The sequence below is a fragment of the Chanos chanos genome, chromosome 7 (genome assembly GCF_902362185.1).
Source record: "Chanos chanos chromosome 7, fChaCha1.1, whole genome shotgun sequence".
Taxonomy (NCBI): Eukaryota; Metazoa; Chordata; class Actinopteri; order Gonorynchiformes; family Chanidae; genus Chanos; species Chanos chanos.
In genome coordinates, this window is record NC_044501.1 from 24,547,680 (window position 1) to 24,570,801 (window position 23,122).

Genomic DNA, 23,122 nt, shown 5'->3' on the forward strand with positions numbered 1-23,122 from the left:
TAACAAAGAATCGTGAAAAACTGTGAGCTTTTAAAAATCAAAATTCAAAATTTAGCAACTGCACATGGAAAAGAGACAGAAATGGTTATGAGTAGGGAATATAATAATAGAGGTGGGAGCTTTGTAATATCAATGTAGTTTACAAAAAGAAAACAAAAAAAAAAAAACCTCAAGTCCCATTCCTTGTCTGCATGGTTAACAGAATAAGAATATTTGACTTATGCATATTTACGTGTTGGCTTGATTCAGCAAGTTAACATGGTTTTAAAGATAGAGAGTGTGTCTATATCCTTCTCTATCCTTTTAGAAACAAAAGCAGGACTGAAATAGTCCTGCAGCTGGACAGATCATTTGGATCAAGATCTGCTTTCTTATTCAATGATTTAATTACAGCCACAATACAGTACATGTACAGTATATGTACAGTAATAATGGTTTGCTATTTGATGGTAACTGCTTTTTTGATAGTTTTGTTGGGACTGGATCAAGCATACACATCGAAGACTTAGCAGTTGTGTTTAGTGCACTACATGATGTAAGACCAAAATGGAGTGAACCAACTGAAATCATTCTCTAGGCTTAGTAGCCAGCTTTGTAGACAGAGAGTCATGATGGAGTGCAGAAAAGCTAGGAATTGTATCTCTTATCTTTACAATGTTCCCATAAAAAAAAAAATCATAATGGAATTGCTGCTAAACCCCAGTGGACCAAAGGGCTCAGCTGAACTGTCTGATTCCTGGTTAGTTTTGAGACAGTATCAAACGGAGTTAAGGGCTGTTCTAATTGTTTTTAAATATATTAGACTGATATGAGAGCCTAATTGCAGCAAGCGGTTATTTGTATTCTAAGAGACTTTCTTTCCAAACAATATAAAATGCCTTCAATTCCTTCACACGCCACCGACATTTCAACTTTTGTGAAGCCTGTTAAAGAGCTCAAGCCTGGTTAGTGTAGCACGATGCACACTTCTTCTCCCTAACTCCTTTATTCTGAAGTGGTGAAACCATGTCCAGGGTATCACACAAGGCAGCATTTAAGCCTTTAGTTGGACAGCAGCTGTATCAGATGCCTAAGTTATGAATGAGAAAGTGTCAGAGAGCTTATCAAGGAACTCTGCCGCTGTAGATGGAACGATAGTGCAACCAGTATGACATTTGGGAGCTGGTACAACAAGAAATGCTAGTTTTGTTTCATAGATGACAAGGAAGTGATCTGAGGTAGAAGGATAATGAGGAAAGACTGTCAGATTTTTCACACTAATACCATGGCTTAAAACCAAGTTAAGAGTATGATTACAGCAATGTATGGGCCCTGTTACATTCAGACTGACCTAAACAGAATCAAGAGTGGAAGACAAGAAGGCTGCAAAAGCCCTGTGAGAATTTGGAATATGGTCCTGTAGTCCTATAACCAGTCACAAGAGTAAAAACTGAGAAAATGCCTCTTTAGCAGTTAAGACAGGAACAGTGAGGATACGCACTTCAAATGAATTAAACTTACAATCAAACCCTTGCATAATTCTAATTCTAGATTCATAAATGGCAGCAACACCACCCTCTTCAGTTCAGACAGGGGTTATGCTCAAGCAGTTGTAATGGATGCTGAGCACCCTCACTCTAGTTTGATGTACCTCAATCTGTTCAATTTGCACTTAGAATAATTTACAAGTCTCTGTTGTCTATTATAATTGTACTAGTGTTTTGTTTCATCCTGTCAGATATTGTACCCGTACTGACATTCTATCTGTTTTATGTCCTCATATGGTGTTTGACTTGTTAGTGACCTCACACCATTTTAAAAGTTGTATGCTGTATGTTTAAATGGAGACCTTGCAATAAAACATTGGAAACTTCATTACTATATTTTTCTGACTGATTTATGGTGACTGAATAACATTATGTAGTATTTTTTATTTGACTTTTGCATCACTAAAGAGGTTACTGTCTTACTCACTGAGGGTGGCATAGTACCTTCTAAAACCTGTCACGTTAGTGCCACTAAATTTCAGATACCTGTTTGACATAGGCCCCGGAGCATGTTAGGTCACAATTAGTAGTGCGCTATAGCACCACCATCAGGAAAAAGTTGCAGTATTCAAATGGCCATGACTCAGGATCTGTTTGACTTTTAGTAATAAAAATTAACTGATAAAAATGAAGGTGATGAAAATGCATGTAAATTGAAAAATAGAGCGGTACAAATGGTTGTGAAATGAAAAACAAAGTGATAAATTATCAAGTGATTTGATTAAAGCCGATTTGATTAAACAGTCGTGATATAATGAAAACAGAGTTGTGTTTCATCATTTTCATTCATCGCTCATTATTCACAACACAAAATTGCCATCTATCATTTAGGGAAAGTGGCCTCAAGGGTGGATGGAAGTAACAAAAATTAATTGATAAAAGTGGAGGTGATGAAAATACATCCGAATGGAAAAATAGAGGGGTAAAAATGTATGTGAGCTGAAAAATAGAGTGATATATTGTTAGCTGATTTGATAAACTCGACTGCCATTTATCGTTTACGGCAAGCAATTTTTTTTTACTTCCATTTATCGCTTACATCGCTTAAATGGAAGTATCAAAATTGCTTGCTGTAAACGATAAATGGCAGTCGAGTTTATCAAATCAACTGACAATTTATCACTCTATTTTTTACTTTCACCCTTGAAGCTACTTGTTGTTCACATGAATTTTCATCACCTTCATAGTCAGATGTTTTTGAGATAATCATCAAATAGTTTAAAGGCCAGTTTTCGTTATATGTTTTTTTGGCTATAATGGGAGCTAAGGGTGATGTCAGACTGGTTCGAATAGCTCAGGATACAGCGATCTCCAAGCACAGGCCAAGGATAACTGAGAAACGTGTAAGCCTAATTACAGCCTGTCCATTCACTGAGGGAAATGACAATTCACGCGTATAGGTGCAGCAAAATGACAGCAAAATCTGTGTCAGTGTCTAAACGTGTACTCCTCATGAACAGCTATCGTTTGGTTACCAACCACCTGTTCAGTAATTCCGGCACGACTCGCTCAAACCAGTTACCTGGAATACGGTATCTGCCCCTTTAAGATGACTGGATGCGTGGGGGCGGGGGAGCCAGCGTTGATGCAGCAGTCTTCATACAGCTAGCTGCGTGACATACGTATGTGACAGATTCAGTAAATCTGCATGATTTGAAAGATAAGTCGTTCTCAAAATAGCTGCTGGGTTGTCGGAAATGGGGCTAGCCAATAATTCCCACGAATAGGTGTGTTCACAGTAACCAAGATGGTGTCCTGGATTATCTCTCGGATGGTGGTGTGAGTATGCTGTTTTGCAGCTTGCTGTCATTTCGGTTCTTGCTTTGATAGATCATGTAACTAGCTCCCCAACCTGCTACATGACAACGAATGGACAATACTGGCTAGCTCAGAACAGTTCATTATCATAACCGGATTTTTTTCCCTTAAATATTTGTTTGAAGAACGTTTTTATATAGTCACATAAATCTAATGCGTTTGTTGTCAAAGATAACGGTGATCGATGTTTCGATTAACTGATGCAGCTCCATCTACGGTTATTTATCTGTGTTCACGCTTGGATCATAATAATTTTTCTGATTTTTTCTAAGATTAAGACATTGCTTTTTTTCTTTTCTCCTATCAGTAAAGGAGACTGTGATGCAGGTATGTGTGCTTAGCTGTTGCAGTGTATCCCGTGGATGAAGATCTTTGGTTCATGATGTGATTTATCTTTCAGCGGTTGTCTTTGTACGTTACACAGCATGGTTTGGGCTAAATTGTGGCTTTTCAGAGGTGTGGGTGCCGCTGAGGATACCCCGTCACTTTCCATATGACGTGGAAGGCCTATCTGTGCGGACCAATTGTTTTCTCGTTAATGTAGCCTTTACATTATGTAGCCTAATCAAAAAGAGGCATCTTCTCGAAACAGCTCGCAAATTTGTAATGTGCATTTTGTTTTGCTAATTGTTTTGAAATTGTCAGCATCACATTTGGACAAGCTACAAGACTACATGTAGACAACTGTCTGCTTAACTTGTTTGAGAATCCTAAATCTTGGCGTTAGCTCCCGTCACGAAATTAGGTCAAATCATGCTAACGCTGAAGATTAGGGATAACCCCGTGGTTTCTTTAACCTGACTGAAAGCTTTCTCACATGATATTGTAAATTGCGTGTGGATGATCTACAGGTGACTGAGTGTGAAAATAAAGAAAACTACAAATACAGAGTTTGGATATTATAAGCCAGCAGAACTTCAGTGTACTTTTGCATGGACTCTGGAACTGTATTGTAAGGAAGCAGCTTCCAACAGAAAATCCATAATCTGGTTTCTTGAGGGGGGTGGGTGTCAGATGCTGTTCAAGATCCTCTAAGTGTTTACAGAGTTGAGTTTTGTTGACATGGAATATAGTTTCCAGCATTTTTACGCTTGTCAAATTGTTCAATGACTGGTTGTGCCCTGCCATCCTGAAGGAGAACACACACAGCAAAATAAAAAGGCTTTATTCTATGCTGAGTTTGATAACTTTTTTCCAGGCCTGTGTCTTTTGACATGCACCACCTAGGAGGTGCAGAGGCAGAGGAAAGAATAAAAGACCATCAAACCATTTGACCTCCCATTGTTCAACAGACCTCTGCCTGTGTTCTTTGCTCCACTTCAGCTGTAGATGTGCCTTTTAAATTTAGACCCCACTTCTTGACCCAATCATACCTCTCTTTGAAGTTTTCCTCTATTTTCCTGTCATCTATGAAAGTGCCTGGTTACATCCAAGACAGATATTTGTCGTCATCTAGAGCTACCTGCCAGTCTGTCTGCCTTGCATTTAAAACCAATGCATGAGCCTCATGGTGGAGGAGTATGTGCTTTTTACTACAGCCAGCTTTAGCTGATGATATTGTACCCCCACATTTCCACACCAACATTGTCTTAGCCCATTGTTCCTGTGAAATATCAGTAAGCTGAATCACCGAAGCTTTTGCTAAAACTGGATCACTACCTGAGGCGCCATTCTCATGTGTAAACATTATCTCTGTGTGGCCTTTAGTTTGTATTTTGGCTTTCTTTTCTCAGATTTTGCACAAAATGAACTAGGAGATGACATTTTTGTTTAAGTAATTAATAGTATCAATGTCTTTAGACCCAAATATTTACCTCTAATTGTTTGTTCCTAACTGTTTACTTTCTGAATTTATTTACAGGAGGAAGATATCAGTGTTTGACTTTTGAAAGCTGTATTGGTGTATAGTTCTTGAAAGATTTACCAGCTGAGAAATTTGTCATAGCATGGCTTTCCTGTAGTTTCTTCCCTCTGAGCAGGGTGTGGCTCCAAATCTCTTTGCTGTCTGAACCATGGTCCAGTGATGCCACTAATTCACAACTCTGTTCCGGTACATGTTCTTGCCCTGGTGTCAGAACTCCGATTGTATTATTTTTAACATAAAAAACTAGGCTATTTCCTGGGCTTGTGCTGATTAGCAGCTCACCTCCTCAAAGGAGAACTCTTAGGCCCTTATGGTTGCCATGTGAATCTAGGCAGTAATCTTGTAAGGTTTATAATCCACTTTAAGTTTTGTAATGTACTAAGTAGGAAAACCACATTCATGGGGCTGATGTTGGCCGTGTGTCTGCTTGCTGACCTCTGTAGTGCTCTCTCTTTGAAATGTTCAGGATTCTGTCACGTCAGCACAAACTGGACAGAGCAAACATGGTGTCTGTGCAGTATATCTGCCTGGGTGTCAGTCAGTCTCTTTGTGTCCTCCCTGCTCATGGCTAGACTCTGTCTCCACCTGTTTCCCCTGAATCATTAATCCACAGATTAAGTGTGTCTTTACAGTGAGGATCTTTCATGTTTTTGCCTCTGTAGAAGTCCATCTGGCTGATTTTTGCATGTGCAACTGCTGTGATAGTCATTTTTAAAAGTGTCATAGCCCACTATTGGAAACCCATTCCTAAAGCCTGTGAAAACTCGAAAATTTCACAGCTAACACATTGAAATGATTTTATTTTTAGTTTGTCTGCATGTCACTAATGGGATACTCACCTGGAAACCCTTAGACCATTCGTCAAAGAACGTAACTTCTTAATTATTTAATTAGGCTACTTTGCTGGAAAGCAAATCTGGATAGCTCTGCAAATGTGGACATTCTGTTTCTGGAAAGCTCCATAGAAGTTTTTTTGATGAGATATCTAGCTATATTCCACTCAAAATTTTGATGATATTCAGTTTGGATTCCCTTATTTTTTCAAGTTCGAGTCATCCATATGAGGTGAAATCTGCCAAGTGTCATACTCATTGGACAAAAGTCCTTGAAATTATGGCAATTGGCACTCTTACAACCTGATCCCATCATTTCTTCTCTTCCACAGATATTTATCACCTAATCTGTACAAGACTTGTTATCTCCCTTGAGAATTACTCATTCAAGATGAAATGCTTAAAGTAGTAAATACACTAGACAAACACACTACAATCGCTACAGTTTTGCTCATTTTATGTTCTCATTGTAGTACCATCAGGGGACTATCAAATGTTTCATACCTTTGTGTAATCAGGTAGTATGAGTCCCAGGCTTGGTCAAACTCCCACAATTTGTTCAAGAAATGTAGAGGTGCAGAAGGTTAAAAAAAATGACCGTTATTTAGGTTCAGACTCTTTTAATCTTAGTTTGGTGACAACTTGGCGAAAGGTGTTATAGGAATTATATAGGGTTGTTCATCATCAGGAGTGGAACCCAGTGATAATCCATTATGGCAGATTGTGTGAGGATTTGACAGACCAAGACCCAATCGCAGACCCACTGAGTAAAATAAGATTTATTCAAAACAAAAATCAGAATCCAATCTCAAAAAGAGTGTCCAGTCCAAGGTCAAACAAATCCAAATCGTAAGGCAAAAGAATGGTCAAAACAGGATACAAACAAGGTCAGAGCCAGAGATCCACAGGGCAACCAAATCCAAAACATAGCCTAAAGCAAAAACAGGTCCAGGTAAACACGGTCAAAATTACAGATCACAGAAGGCAAAACACACGGCCTGGCTGAGAGAACAAAAGGTCATAATCTGACAAGGAACAGGTACAAACACAGGACTTAAATGCACAGAACAATAAACAGCAGAGACAGACTATTGGAGGAGACAAACCAGGTAATAATAAGGATCAGGTGGGGGGGCGGGGACCGGAGTACACAGGGACAAACAGAAGCACATGGCAAAACCAAAACAAACAAATGCACAACTCGACAATACACAGGATGGCCAGCAGGGTGGCCAGATTCCCCAATCCTGGCAGATGTACTTACAGATTGACCCCATAATCTGAACAGTAGTATCCGCAAGCCTAAATCCATATACAGAGGATGAATGTGAAAATAAGACAAAGATAATACCTTTACACATAAAAACAACAGCAATTTGCCTTTTTGAATGAGCTGCAATGAAATGAATTCCTTGATAGAGGCTCTTGCTGTAGAGCTTAGTTTATAGTTGAAGTCTAGCGGTAGAGAAATCTTTCTGTCTCTCTCTCTCTCTCTCTCTCTCTCTCTTTTTCTGTCTCAGTATCTTAGCAAATAAATTGTTTTCACTGCACTAATGTCCAACTTTCCCATTCTACAGCCTGGCCTTTGGGACCCTCTACCCCGCATACTCGTCCTATAAGGCAGTGAAGACGAAAAATGTAAAGGAGTATGTGAGTATCACAGCACATTCATATATGGACAGTTTTTTTGTACTATCAGGGTAATTCAAAGTATGAGGCACAACACCACATAGGTAGACCTTTAGTAATGATTTTATTACTTTTGAGATGATTGTCACTGCTCCTAAGTAGTTACCCTTTAGTTTTGACACCTAGTTAAAAAAGGCTGCTGTTGTTGTTATTTCGCTTTTTGTTTTGTTACCATAGAAATTTAGCACTGTGGAATCAATATTATTTCTTGTAGGCTCTGTTTGCAGTTGGTTTCAAAATGCCTCTTGGGCGATGGGATCACAAGTGGACAGCGCTAAATCCAAGTGTAAACAACCACCAAGACGCATTGTAGTCCGATCACTCAAACCCCTTGCCGAGGTGGTCTGGGACACATTTGACCACATGTAGTGTAAACGCTAATGCGTCCAGACGTGTCCCTGACAGAGACTAACGTAATAACTTTCTAGCGAAAGTGACGTAGCAGTAACGAAATCCGAACACAAGTGGTCAGCTGGACACCCTGGAGATGCATGATAGACAGGTGTAAACGACAGTGTGTTTTGGCTGTCCACTTGTTTTGATAAATAATGATAAATAATGCAGGAAACTGATACAGTGAGCTAGAGTAAACACTGCTGTTGAATGCACCTAATACTATGTGACTAGAGTCATGCCAGGACTTGCGACTTTGGGATTTCACACTACACGTTTGAAAGAGAAGCTAGATAAATAACTTTGTGTGGCTACCAAGCCATGTTAGATACTTGTTCAGCTCATGTTTATTTACGTGTCCCCTCTGGTTTAATCATTTCCAATGCACCGACTATAACTACAGATATGTGAGTTGCAGATATTTACCATTGCTTCATTTGGGCAAAATAAAGTGTTTACAATCTAATTAATAACATAATTGTAAGCCATTTATGAATCCTTTATAAGGGTAGTCTTATTGTAAAGTGGTACCAGTAAATTTATAAAAAGCACGCAAAGCAGATGCATTCTGTCCGCCATGGTTTTTCCCCCCGGAAATTACCCCAACTTTCACTACATAAAGTTCGGTTCTCAAACCTTTTGAAATGCGGGCGGGATCTCAAAAGGCATCAAGGCAGAACTTGCTCCACACCGGTACCAGCACCGCTCTGGTGGAAAAGAGCTATTGGTTTCCTCAGTGGGCAGGGGGACCATCTTTAGCTCCTCTCTGTTAAAGTGTTTACTGATGGGTACTGAAAATGATGGATGTTCTATAAGCTCCAATATTCATCAACCTATCATTGACTGTTTACAAGCGAATAGTTTTGCCAGACATTAAATGATTACCATGAAAGTTTACCATATTACACTTGTTTTGAGTTGGATGAAGGAAATACTGGACACACAACTAAACTTTGTTTTTCTTTAATTTTATTTCTGTTCTTGGCTCTCTTTTCTCCTCAATAATTTGGTCTTGCATAACATTTATAGTTATATTATTTATATTTAGCTGTATAAGTTGTACAGAAAATGTGTTTGCATAAATGAGTGGTATGCATGCTGTATGTGGCCATGTGTACTTGTCTCTATAGTTAATTCATAGGCCTACTCTTACCCACACTCTTTGTCTGTCCTCAGGTGAAGTGGATGATGTACTGGATAGTATTTGCATTCTTTACCACTGCAGAGACCATCACGGATCTTGTCCTTTCTTGGTGAGTTGTGCTTATTTACATGCATGAAGCAAACTGCTGGGTGATAACTTCTTTTCCTTCATACTGCTTTAATTTATTGTAAAATGTATTTATTAGCAGTGTGTCTGAGAAGATAGGTAGAAATTTATTTCAAATTTTGTTTTATTTTTAATTAATTATTTAAACAGTTTTTTCATGCCTTGTTAGCTTGTTTCTGACAAAATGTTTTCAGTGTGTTTTTTTTTTTTGAATAACCAGGATTTTTTACCACTTTTCTTATTAGGTTCCCGTTTTACTTTGAGCTGAAGATTGCCTTTGTGATCTGGTTGCTGTCTCCGTACACAAAGGGCTCCAGCGTGCTCTACCGCAAGTTTGTGCATCCCACACTCTCCAACAGGGAGAAGGTGTGACTTTCACACACATGTCTGACTCATTTAAGAAAGACTGACACCGGGGCTCTTTTCTGAATGCTCAATGTGTGTGATTATGTGTTCATTAGGAGATAGATGAGTACATCACACAGGCAAAGGACCGCAGTTATGAGACTATGATGCGTTTTGGAAAGAGAGGCCTGAATCTCGCTGCTAATGCAGCGGTCACAGCAGCTGCCAAGGTGAGTGTGTCACATATGAGCAGTATTCCATGAGAAAGTAACACGTGTTAAAGTAAAGCTTTCAGAATTACAATAAACCTTGTTTATATAGGGTGTCTCACATGTGGTGATTAATGTGGTCAAAAATCCAACAGCCTACTCTAGTGCTACTTACTGACTTAAACAGCATGAAGTTTTTTAACTATCTATTGAGGATGCTACACAGAAAATATCAGGTCCATTTGACAAATGGATTAAGAGATTTTTCAGCTAGTTCTTTATTATAGTTTTCCCGTAGTTGTTGGAAGACCCAGCAGTCAGCTCCTCTCAATCCAAGAAATTTTCTTGAAAAAAACCCCCCAAAAAACGCCTGTCTCTATAACACAAAGTTGCACTTTAATGTGCAAAAATAATGTATTTTGCTCAATAGTGTCAAACTTTGATATGCATGAGTTTTGAGAATTTTAGATGAAGGACAAATTTAACATACCTGTCAAGTTTAGTAGCTCTCCAAGGTTATTAGTTTCATGGTTTTTGCTTTTGTGATAAATTTAGATGTGTGATAATAATAATAATAATAATAGTAAATAATAATATAGCTGCAAGCAAGAATGAAAGGGGCCAAGCACCTCAGGGCCAACAAGTTGACAAGTAATCACAACAACCCCTGAACAAGACACCAGTCCATCACAAGGTGAAGAGACACATTGACACCCACTCTTTACACTCACACCTTTTGGAGATTCAACAAAAATCCACGTAGGACTTCTTTGGCCTGCCATAGAAAGCCACTGGAAAAATGATAATACCGAGATGGCCAAAACACAAAATGCCTCGCACGTTTCTCAGCTAGGGTCCTTTACTGTGATGATGCACAAGAAGTTTGGTTGAAATATTTGCTTTCATCCTAAAGTAATTTTAATACATTTTTTGGTGTTTTTATGGTATAGCTTCCCCATGAGGCCTAATCTCATGAAACGTAGTGGGTACCCAGTATTCCCCCTGTAAATGAACTGTACCAAGTTTGGCATCAATCCAACCAAGCATTGCTGAGATATGGCTCACTTCCTGTTTTGGTGGATTTACCATTGAATTTTATTTGATGACAGCAGCTGTATGTTTTGCCCTAGCAAAATTCTTTTGATAACTTTTAATCAGACCCCTCTCTAGATGGTACAGACCAAATTTGGTGGTGATAGGAGCAATGGTCTAGGACTAATTTGCAAGAGTAGGGTTTTTAAAAAAAAAATCTAAATGGCGGAGAATCAGGGCAGATTTTGATAAAATTTTGAGTACATTTGACTCATCATGACCCAGGGATTTAGGGGAAAGAAAGATCACCACTCTAGAGCAAACGGTTCAAAAGTTATGAGCAAAAATGTACTCTTAACTTTGGCCTGTTGGTGGCTCTAGAGCCAATGATGGAATGACCCCTAATTTTTTTCTGGATACCTTGGGCTGTACTCTAAAAGGATGCCAAATTTCACCAGGATCCATGAAGGGCCTCTATGGGCTGCCACCTAGGGTTCATAATCTCCCAGTTAGGGCTCTTTACTGTGGTGATGCACAAGCCGTTTGGTTGAAATATCTGATTTTGTCCTGGAGTAATGGGTATTTTAATACATCTTTTTGTGTTTTTCTGGCATAGCGCCCCCATGTGGCCAAATTTCATGAAACTTGGTGGGTACCCAGTATCCCCACTTGCAATGAGGTGTACCAAGTTTGTCATCAACCCGACCAAGCATTGCTGAGATATGGCTCGCTTCCTGTTTGGTGTCTTCACCACCGAAATTCATCGGATGACAGCAGCCATATCATTTGCCCTAGCAAAATTCTTTATACAACTTTTATACAACCCTGTAGATGGTACGTTCCGAATTTGGTGGTAATAGGATCAATGGTCTAAGACTAGTTCCTCAAAGTAGGTTTTTCAAAAAATTAAAAATGGCGGAAAATCCCATATGGCGGGAATTAACGGCAAAGGATGCGCTCGACTCATGATGACCCAAGGATTCAGGGGAAAAAAGATCACAACTCTAGTACAAGCAGTTCAAAAGTTATAAGCCAAAATGTACCTTGACATTGTTCTGTTGGAATGCGGTTTTTTGCCTTTCGTACGTGGCAAAAACACTGGACGATTTTCCCAATTTAACCCCCCCCCCCCCCCCCCCCCCCACACACACACACACACACACCTATGTTTACATTACACAGTGTATGATAGATTAGAACAGGTGTATTTTCAATGCAGTGAAAATATTGAAATTATGCAGGAATAAAATCTGTGACCACACACCATACTGTGATGAACTGTAGGGGACACCATAAATGAACGCGTAGAAGAAAATGTACCGTTGTAGCGCCGTTCATGATAGTAGTCCCATACCTATGTTGTTGACCCCCAGCTACACTAGTCATAATCTCAGAAGTTGCACAAAACAGATGTCATGTAATTTAATGAGTAGATCAATTATTGCTATTGATGAATTCATGGTTCATGTTATCCAGACGAAATGGAACTACAAGGCAGTAATGCCAGGCCTAAAATAAATTTATTTATTTTGAGTGTTTTCAATGAACAGATTGCTTTGTTAAGGGTCTTGTTTGCATTTTTTTACATGCCTTGTTTCTGTTGTTTCTGAAGCAACTTTTTATATAAGAGCATAATAAAGACTTTGAAGGACTTTACTCTGTTTCTTTAAGGACAGAGATCCTTTGTGAGATCACATAACCTGCATATTTACCATAACTTAAGCTTGAATTTGGTCACAAGCCCAAAACCTTAACCTGAGGAACTTGTGAAATAGCAGATACTGCACCCAGCCAACTGTGTAAACATCAATTTCCGTCAGATGTGTCTCCTGAAGTAGAGCCACATCAATACTTTGCCGATGTAGCCAATCCAAACATTAAATTCTTTTTACCTGAATGTAGGCCGCACATATTCCAAGGCACCACTTTAAGATCTCACATCAAGGAGGATGAAATTCCCAGCCAAACAAACCAACTCTCTCCGTGCCCTTAGGTTTAATCCATCTGACACAAGATATGTTGAAGAGATTTCACCCGTTACCCAGCACTACATCCATATAATAAGCTATATAACTGTGAAAGCCCAGCGTATCAGAAAGAACAAGGAAAACTAGAAAAACTAAATGACGTAAAAGAAAATTGCTGCCGTAGGAGAGTGAAAACCACCACTTACCCCATGTCTCTGCTGTTAGCAGGACCAACAAACTTTTCCAGCGCTCTCTCCGCATCCCCTGGAATGCAGTAGTAAGACACCCTGCCCTGATGTACCACCTTCAAAGTGGCAGGAAAAAGGAGGAAGGTTGAGATGGTGTGGCCTTTCAACTGCTGTTGGATCGTTGTTAAGCCTTTCGTCATTGAGCAGTTTCCTTGGAGAAATCCTAAAAGATTTGGAGTCAATCCATGCCATGTAGAATCGGAGAGTTTTTTGAGCCGCTTGCGTGATGTCTTGTTTGTCTTTAAAGTTGAACATACGAAATACAAGGGTTCTAGGCTCAGATCCCTTTAATTTGCCAGTATAATGTGTCCTCTCTATTTCCAAATGTCACCCAGCTAATGTGGGAAGCCAGTGCAAGAGGTTTTCTTGAAGGAAGGAGACACAGTCTTTCCCTTCTGCTCTCTCTAGGCCTATAAGGCATAGATTGGAGCAGCGATTACGGTCTTCTAAATTAATTAGGTGTTGCTTCATTTCTGAGAACTTATCCATCCAGCCTTGCACCCTTTTCCTGTCCTTGCATTGCGCCCTCTGTATATTATCCACACAGGACTACATTGTTTGTAGCTTCACAGTTTGGAGCTGTTCCTGGTCCTCAGGTTGTTTCAGCTGAGTTTTAACATCAGTGAGATCAGCACAAACACCTTTCACTACTTCCTGTATTTCTGACATGATCTTGCGTGCACAGTAGCAGCAAGTGATGGGTCTAACGCGGGTGGGTGTGCTAGTCCATCTTTATTCAAATTAGCCATGCTAGCACCACCCGCAGGCAACAGCTCAGTCAAAGATTTACCTTTTTTCTTTGCTGGAGACAGCACAGTAGCCTTTGAAAAGGGCATAGATCTCTTTTTGGGGGTGTACATCTGCAACAATCTTCATCATGATTGGATATTAATAGCAAAGTGTACTCAGGGAGGGAGAGCAACTTGTTCACGCTGCCATCTTGGGTTATTGCTTACCGGAAGTTTAAAAGATTGAGTAATTGATGAAAACTCATTTTCGAAGGCTTTACATTTTTCCCCGGAGGGACGGTCATAGATTGGTCCATTTCCGCTGCTTTTATCTATGAGAGGGAGGTTATCTTTACTAGATGGTATCAAGCCATTAAGACGGGAATGAGAATCCGACTGCGCACGGAAAAAAAAGATTTTGTTGTACAAGTTTTTGTCAGACCTATTAAGAGACTATGTAAATTAGCTACAACACACAAAACACAATATTTTCAGCTTGTGTATGAAGAATACATTTTATTTATATTTTAGTTATTGTAAAGTTGGTCTTAAATTTCATTCTGATTGGCATTAAAAGTCTTAAAGTCTTAAATCTAACTTGCCTTAAGCTGTAGGAAGCCTTTTCAGTATCTGTAAAACACCAGCCATCCTCTGCCCTCTTTGTTTTCTTCTTCTCTTGTGAGCTGCAACTTTGACTGTGACTACTCTTTAAACCAAATGAACAGCCTGTAATGAACCCTTTCGCTCCTGAAGGTGTTTAATAGGAGTTTTGGAGAGGTGGTTTGTTGGACTACATTGACCCAAAATCCAACACACCAAACGCATACTGAGAAGTGAATGTTCGCTATTTCCCTCTGGCACTTGCAGAACAATTAATAGAGTTACCAGTTCAGCTAGGTGGATTCATCCCACTTCTGGTCTTGATTTTTTTTTTTTTTTTGTTTTTTATACAGTGGCGTTAACAAAAAGCAGCGCTTCACAATACAGACTCCCCATAACCTGACCCAAAACTCTCTTTGGCTTCCATCAGCCACAGTCTCTCCTACTCATCAAGCCTTTTAGTTTTTTAAGTTTAAGAGTTTATTTGTCATATGTAGGTTAACACAGGGTCAACGGTACAATGAAATGTGTGAGAAGAGAGAAACAGGTCAACTCAGCAATAAGAGCACACTAGTCATAAGAATGAGTACAATGGGGATTTAAATAAATAAAGAGTAGGACACTAAGGAGTAGAAGAGCAAAACAGGGGATTTAAAAAAAAAAAAAATAAGAGTAGGAGAATAAGGAGTTAACTAAGAAAGAAAATATAAAAGAGAGTTATAAATATATTAAAGGAGTTAACTAAGAAAGAAAATATAAAAAGAGAGGTATGAGCAATGAACAATAAGGTACAAGGAGGGTGCGCAATAAATATAACAGAATATGGAACAGAATATGAAATATACACTATATACATGTGAAGGAGGCTTAAATTTAGAGTTTAAAGTGGCGAGTGTGAACAACGGTATTGCACATGGGGGATGTACAGCTTTATTTACCTGTGTAAGTGTCAGTGCAGTATCATGTAAATATTGAATCATAGTAACCTGTGAAGGTAAACAGTGCAGTGCAAGTTAGTAGTGCAACAGTGCACTTGAGCAGTGGACAGTGCAACAAGTAGGTAGTCCAGTCTCCAATGGGGGGGGGGGGGGGGGGGGGGGGGGGGGGGTTTTGTTGTGTGAGTTCAGAAGCCTGATGGCCTGGTGGTAAAAACTGTCCTTAAGTCTTGTGGTACGTGCAGCCATGCTCCTGTATCGTCTGCCAGACGGTAACAAGGAGAACAGTCTGCGTGCTGGGTGGCTGTGGTCCTTAATGATGATGTGAGCCTTCTGCAGACACCGCTGGTGGAAGATGTCCTGAATGGCAGGGAGTCTGTTGCCTGTGACGTGCTGTGCCGCATCCACCACCCTCTGTAGTGATTTGCGGCTGTGGGCAGAGCAGTTCCCGTACCAGACCGTGATGCAGCCTGTCAGCAAGCTCTCGATGGTGCACCTGTAGAAGTTTGTGAGGATGCAGGCGTTCATGTCAAACTTCCTCAGTCTGCTCAAGAAATAGAGCCGCTGGCGAGCCTTCTTGACCATGGTGTCTGTGTGTAGCGACCAGGAGAGGTCCTCAGTGATGTGTACACCGAGGAACTTGAAGTTGCTGGCCCTCTCAACTTCAGTGTCACCAATGTGGATGGGGAGGTGCCCACCCCTCTGCTGTCTCCTGAAGTCTACGATCATCTCTTTGGTTTTACTGACGTTGAGAGAGAGGTTGTTGTCTTGGCACCAGATGGTTAGTGCCCTCACCTCCTCTCTGTAAGCCGTCTCATCGTTGTCTGTGATGAGGCCCAGGATGGTCGTGTCGTCAGCAAACTTGATGATGACATTTGAACTGTGCTTGGCAGTACAGTTGTAGGTGAACAGGGAGTACAGTAGGGGGCTGAGCACACAGCCCTGTGGTGCGCCTGTGTTGAGGATCAGTGACTTTGAGGTGTGACTGCCAGTTCTCACCACCTGGGGCCTGCCCATCAGGAAGTCTAATATCCAGCTGCAGATGGAGGGTGCTAGACCAAGTTCAGTGAGCTTTGAGATGAGTTTTGAGGGAATGATGGTGTTGAATGCCGAGCTGTAATCGATGAAGAGCATTCTCACATAAGTATTCCCCTTGTCCAGGTGGGTGAGTGTGGTGTGTAACGCCATGGCGATGGCGTCCTCTGTAGCCCTGTTTGGTCTGTATGCAAAAGTCTTCTTATCTCCATCATCATAACGTCTCATAATAAACAATCCTGGATTGGCTACTCCCATGACTGGAATGGGTATTTTCCTCTGGATGGTTCTGAGGCTCCATTAGTTTGCTGAACAACTCTGGTATTTGGTATTTTATTCCTCTAAGAAGTAAACCCAGATGATCCTCCACACAGCAGCTCTTGAAATGGAGCAGCAAGTAGTTCAAAATCCATGTGTGGTCTAACATTATTTATCAGTCAGCATACTTCAAATGATCTCTGTTCTGTTAGAAATGGTTACATTTCCAGATCAGTTCTCACTGTTTGGGTATTTGTAAGGCTGACCCTGCTTCCTCACTCCGTACGTAAAACATTTATTGTTCCCAGTAGACATCCTATGCTCACATATGTAATACTAAACGGTTATTAAGATGTCATCCATATATGGGCCCAAATGGATGCTTCTACCTCAGAGCTTCTTTCATTGCTGCTTTCAAAGCTTGAGCTACAACCTGGTGAGAAGAGGCTGTAGAGATATTTGTCGTCATTGTCCACTGTAACCATTCCAAGTTGAAAGCAAAGATCTTTTTTAAAACAAGTACAAGACATCTAGTCCAGATTCAATTTGTAATATCCAAAACTGTGATGCAGTAGTGCTTTTCTCCAGTACAACATTTAATATGGTGTGATTGGGTTGGCCACTACTGGATGTATATTTAGTGTAATGTCATTCAGTCCCTAGTTACCAATAGTCAATCTCCATGCCCAATCTTGTTTCTTTAAAGACCATAGAGGATAATTCATGGAGGAAGTTATTGGTCAGATCATTCTTTGCCAATTTTGTTACTATTTCCCGGGTCACTGGGGTTATGTGTGAGACCTTTATTGTACTTTTTTTTTTTAAATTTTTATTTTAATTTTATTTTTTAATTAATTAAACCTCAGGCCCTATGTAAAGTTGCCACACATATCGAAATCTGGATCATTGTTCTATCTGTCCACTTTTTTCAGATTAATTTTCAGTCTTTCCAGAAAGAGAGCCTCTCTTTAGGTCTATTCAATCATCATCATGATTTCTATTCACAGTAATGCTCCTACCCCATACTGTTTTCACATGCTGTTTTACTGTTTTTGAATGCATCCAGAACTTCAAGTACTGTTGGTATGTTATTTAATTTTGTTTAATCCTGAATGTTTCCTAATGCTTAAGATTGGTTTTAGCTGTTTGTGCAACATCTATTTTTTTCTTGAAGTTGGCGTGTAGAGTGGTAGAGGTCAGTTTTACTCTAAAGACTCTGTTTTGATCAATCGTGTTCATGTCCAGTAGTTCTCTTTCTGACAGTAGACTATTAAACTTCAATCATCTTGGGCTCATCCAATTTAAAGGTTGTATTTTAGTTGGCTGGCTGCAGAGGAGGCAGTAGGCAATGGATTACTTAATACAGAAGGAGGCTGTACTCGTTGTCTTTCTTGAGTTTCTTCAACTCTCTCAAGACTCAGGACTGTCTCAGACTCCTGTTGTTGGGGCATTTTCAGGATCCTTAGTAGTGGCTACAGCACTGACTTAACCTTATATCACAGTCTCTGACACAATAACATCTTCATATCTGCTTATAGTTCCATCTTACCTAACAAGTAGCTCTCCTGCAATTTCAATCATCCAAGCATTCATTGATTTTAATACTCATATTTGTCTGATTTTCTCAGAATATAATCTGTTTTACAACTTTCCCTGCTTCATCAAATGCTAAATTTAAAAACTGGTTCATTCATCAGTTTAATCAGCAAGCCAACTGGTTGATGTGTTAATATATAATTGGATTTTATTTGTGTTGTTGGCTAGTGTTGACCTATATTTGCCTGATGACATGCTGACTAATTTACAAACTCTGTGTATTTTGTATGTCTATCAAACCATTGGATCTAAACAGTAAGTTTAGATCCAAACAGTAAGTTTTGAAATAATCATTTTCGTTTCAATAAATGCACTCAAGAGCAGCAAAGAAACTTGTGCAAAAGGGATTGAATCCACTAAAACATTTATGCATCGTGTTCTTTCAGGATGAATTGGAAGTACTACGCTAGTTTCAGATCACCCTTAGCATTTACATTTTGAGCCTGTACGCTGACTCACTAAATTAATATAGAGGTTGGATTGGCAGAGACAGAGTTAATCAGGTTCAGGAATTAAGCGAAAAAGATCTGAGATCTCAGACACAATGCTAACAGGCTAATGAGTCGCATTCAACCATGCTTACATATATTTTTTTCCTAATAGAACTCTCTGTTACTCATTTGTTTAAAGTACAATTAAAACAGCTGTGAATTAATCAAAACAACACAACAAAATTTTAATTACACTTTACTTTCACTGTCAAACATGACATAAATATATTATGTCAATGAATGAGCACTCAGAAAAGTCCAACGTTCCACCTTGAGAGCACTAAAAGTTTGACGTTTTCTGAAAGGAACACAGGACCGAATTATTATTAAAAGATACATTCCATAAAAGGCAATGACATTCTGAAGCAACTAGTGTCACTATAATAGACAGTGAAGGGGTAACAAATCTCCACATCCTAGTACTATAGAAAATTACAAAATGAAGCATATGGATACTTACTGAGATGTCCAAAAAGATTTAAAATGAAAACAATATAGCAAAATTGAACAAGTGTCAAGTTGTGCCGTGTTGTGGTTTGTTGAGACAGATTCTGTATGAGTGACATGCAGTGGTGACAGTGTTTTTGAGGTTTAATATGCTCTGCAGGGGCAGGGTGTGCTATCAGAGAAACTACGAAGTTTCAGCATGCAGGATTTGACACTGATCGGCGATGAGGAGGAGCTGCACCTGCGCGGGGCAGAGCTGCACCTGCGTGGGACCGTGCCTAACCTGCTGGACTCTACAGAGGACATACATGCAGGCGTGAACACAACATGTATCAAAACTGGAACACGCTCAGGTACACCTGCCAGCAAGGGTCATTAAAAGTGGATAAAAATAAAATTGAAAAAAAATTAAAAGTGGATAAAAAAGGAACGTATTTCATGAAGTGACATCTGTTTTACCTAGCTCCCTGTTGTTAGCATTGTCCAGGAAAAAACTTAGAGAAGTCTTACTTTGAGAAATACCTCCCTTCTTGTTGACATATTCAACTATTTTCCATATGCACTGCAGTATAGCATATACGAGGACATCTCTTAGTCCTTTAACATGGGGTAGCTTTGTGAATAACAGGATTTTTTTCAACATAGAATTAATCCTGTAGAGAAACCTGATGCATAACATGGGATCTGGAAGACTATCAGTTTTGTGTTTGTTGTATCCAGCTCGTGTGGTATCCACAGCTGCAGACAATGATTCACAGCACAGCCCCAGGACAGATGGCGACCAATCGGATGGCAAGACTGAGCACTCTGATGAAGACTTCGGTGAAAAGGTTTTGAAACGCACTTCGAGCGTCAAGGCAGTGAAGAAGCCTGCATCTGCTAAGACAGAGGTACCAGTTTGAAAACATTCATATACACATTTACACATATACACATTTACACCTATACACATATACACATTTACACAATTATAGGTATACACATTTACACCTATACACATATACACGTTTACACATTTACACATTTACACTTGCGATAAGACATTGCACATTTACACATTTACACTTACAATAAGACTCCAAGAGGGTTCCTGAGAAGATTTGACAGATTGATTTGACAGGGACTATGTGGCATATTATTTTGTACATGACTGACTTACTATCTGAACTCGTCCCCATTCTTTTCATGGGTTCCATTTACCGTGAAAATGGGTCTGTGACTACAGAAGAGAGTAAAGGCACAAACATCAAGTGTGTAGTGCCACTATCTTCAGAGATATAAGATGAACGATCAGTAAATAGGCTCTATGCAACACCTGTTTGGCTTGGGCCTTTTTTTGAGTGACTATGACTATGACTATGACGTGATGATGAGAGAGACGAGTTGAAAACACAAACACATTCAATATGTTCATTCCCCACTAACACTGACAGGCTGATGAGGGATGACTGATTTCACCTTTTTTTGATACATCAACCCATCCTTTAAATCAAAGGGCAGGGAACAGTCTGTTTCAGTTAACTATGGTTAAGATGAAGATTTCTGGCTCTTATTTTGGCTGGTTTCTCTCTTAAAATTGAGGTACTGAAGTGAGTGTGTTTATGTAGGGGTGTAGACCTTCAGTTCGGATGTGATCATAGTGTCTATGGGTGGGTGCATGTCTCTGGCCAAAACAGTGAACTGCATTCAGAATTCTGATTCATTATTCATTTTGTCTTTCCCTCTACCTCTCCTGCTCCCACTCTGTGATGACGACTTCATCGCATGGTATTCCATTCAGACTACAAAGACGCTAAAGAAACAGCCAAAGAAGAAGAGCACTGTTGTGTCCAATAATAATGCTGAGTTACCCTGAGTCACACTGGGAATGATCCCAGGCCCTCCACACACCTACACACACATCGTATACACAAGCATGTCTATTGTTTGCCATGTGCACACTTACACAGGAGATTACATAGGGTTGTCATTCTTTGTAGTCTAATTTACCACAAAGAACAGGGAGACTTCAAGTGTTCTAAAATGCAGTATCATTCAACAGATTAACTTATGTAACTGTCCATTTACTAAAATCAGGATCCTAGAAATGTGTGTGTGTGTGTGGGTAGGTGTGTGTGTGTGTGTGTGGGGGGGGGGGGGGGGGGGGGGGGGCTGCAAAAGTCAGGGTCTTTCTGTTTGTATGGCATATTGTATCCTTTGTGAGCCTTACTGATTTGGGCATCTCAGTAAAGCACTAGACCACTAGGCATCGTTAGCATTTATGGACAATGGCGGTATAACAGATAGGCTGAATCAAGTCTCTGCATTGTCTCACATCCTATTTTATTGCACCATGTTTTGTAAATTGAGGCCAGTTTCTCTTTTTGAGTATGTAGGACGGACTCTTTGGGACCAGGGCTCAGAGAAGGGAGAATAAAACAAGGCAATGAAGGGAGAAAGAGATCAGGCCATGGACTTAGCTGTCAGGACAATTAGAACTACTACTAATCTTGCAGTGCTATTCTACATACAGTAATTAACTAAGTCATGATGTGTTCTGTATGATATTGTTCCCTGTCAAACCATGTTATGTTTCACTGTTTTAATGCTGGTATGAGCAGTATGTAGTCATGTGGTGTCAGATGTCCTGGCTGGTTTCCATAGGTCTGCTCTTTCTCTGAAGTTTGTTGTCCAAGTGATAAAAGTACTGAGTCACTATCGTGTCCAGAGGTTTAAAGGTAGACCTGACCCATTTTACCCATTTCCCAGTTTATGAAGGTGCAGAGCATGTGCTTGGGCTTTAACTTTACAAATGAAATTTTAGGTTTGGGTCTCTCATGTGTTCTTTAATAAATAGGATTTTTTCCCCCGGTATCATTCTCCATAATGTGTCTTCTCAAGGGTCCACAGACCCTGGTCATGTGACCTCTGGGCAAGCTCTTTAGGTGGTGTGTGTTGGCCAGTTATTAATTATGTCAGAGTACCATGGTCCAGCAAATCGTGTTTTTTTTTGGGTTTTTTTCCCGGAGCTCGGTTTAGTGACCCTTACATCATACATTGAGGTATCCAATATTTTACCCTCGGCACCAATATCAGACTGTCCTTGCTTGCTCCATGTGACTTGTTGAGTGATTTTGACAAAATATCGCCTTTTAGGCTTTTGCCCAAGCAGGGTTTATTATTTAGTGCTCTTTCAGAAAGGTGGTTTGAACAGCATATTTCCAGTGCCCAGTCAAGGCTCATCCCTGTCTTTGCTGATCAAAGCCAAGGGTGGGGTTTCCATTTGCATTTTGATTCTCACTAAGATTCAGTGGAATTATTTATTACTATTATTATTATTATTGTTATTATTATTGTTTTATGAGTTAAGATTGGATGCATGTGACTGCAGCATTTGGACCTCAATGTGCTATGTGATGGCACTGATGACTGTTCAGTTGGAAGGTTTAGCTCTTTCCAGTTCATCATCTGTTTGCAGAATCCACTGGGAAATGTAAATAGCTTTACTGACTGTACAAAACAAGCTTGCTTGCCTTATTCCATCTTATAGTGCTAATGTTTTCTTGCTTTTGCATTTTCTTAATGAGGGTTTTTTTTTGAGGGCTGAAATAGGTACACATGTCTGAAATGTATGTATTGAAATTCATTCAAGTTCCTGGCTTCATGGGTAATGCTTTAAATTATCAAGGCCCTGTGTGTGTATTTTGGTAAGGACGCTTTTAGGTCAGCACTGATTGTAATGCTGAGACCAGTACCGGTTAGAGGGAGCAGTGCCAGGAGTTATTGTTTATGTATGCAGTCCTTTGGTTATGTATCCCATAGTTTACACAGATTACACCTCAGTTACTTCATACAGGCT

The 23,122-nt window shown here is 39.8% G+C and overlaps 1 protein-coding gene across 2 annotated transcripts; it reads left to right on the forward strand.

Moving 5' to 3' along the window:
* Window positions 1-3,217: 3,217 nt before the first annotated feature.
* reep2 (receptor accessory protein 2) lies at window positions 3,218-21,169 on the forward strand. 2 transcript variants are annotated; one of them, XM_030780559.1, is made up of 8 exons: window positions 3,218-3,305; window positions 7,619-7,691; window positions 9,300-9,376; window positions 9,639-9,759; window positions 9,855-9,968; window positions 19,445-19,637; window positions 20,005-20,174; window positions 21,065-21,169. In XM_030780559.1, exons 1-8 carry the CDS (start codon window positions 3,274-3,276, stop codon window positions 21,137-21,139), a joined length of 855 nt encoding a protein of 284 aa, XP_030636419.1. In that variant the 5' UTR covers window positions 3,218-3,273; the 3' UTR covers window positions 21,140-21,169. The 2 variants fall into 2 exon arrangements, with proteins under 2 accessions (XP_030636419.1, XP_030636420.1); XM_030780560.1 differs by having other exon boundaries at window positions 19,445-19,613; window positions 20,023-20,174.
* Window positions 21,170-23,122: the final 1,953 nt, after the last annotated feature.

Excerpts from the sequence above, each read along its gene's own strand:
- reep2 (XM_030780559.1), top strand. The coding sequence starts at position 3,274 with ATGGTGTCCTGGATTATCTCTCGGATGGTGGT. Across the intron at positions 7,692-9,299 it reads CGAAAAATGTAAAGGAGTAT|GTGAAGTGGATGATGTACTG; the intron begins GTGAGTATCACA and ends GTCTGTCCTCAG. Across the intron at positions 20,175-21,064 it reads CTGCATCTGCTAAGACAGAG|ACTACAAAGACGCTAAAGAA; the intron begins GTACCAGTTTGA and ends TATTCCATTCAG.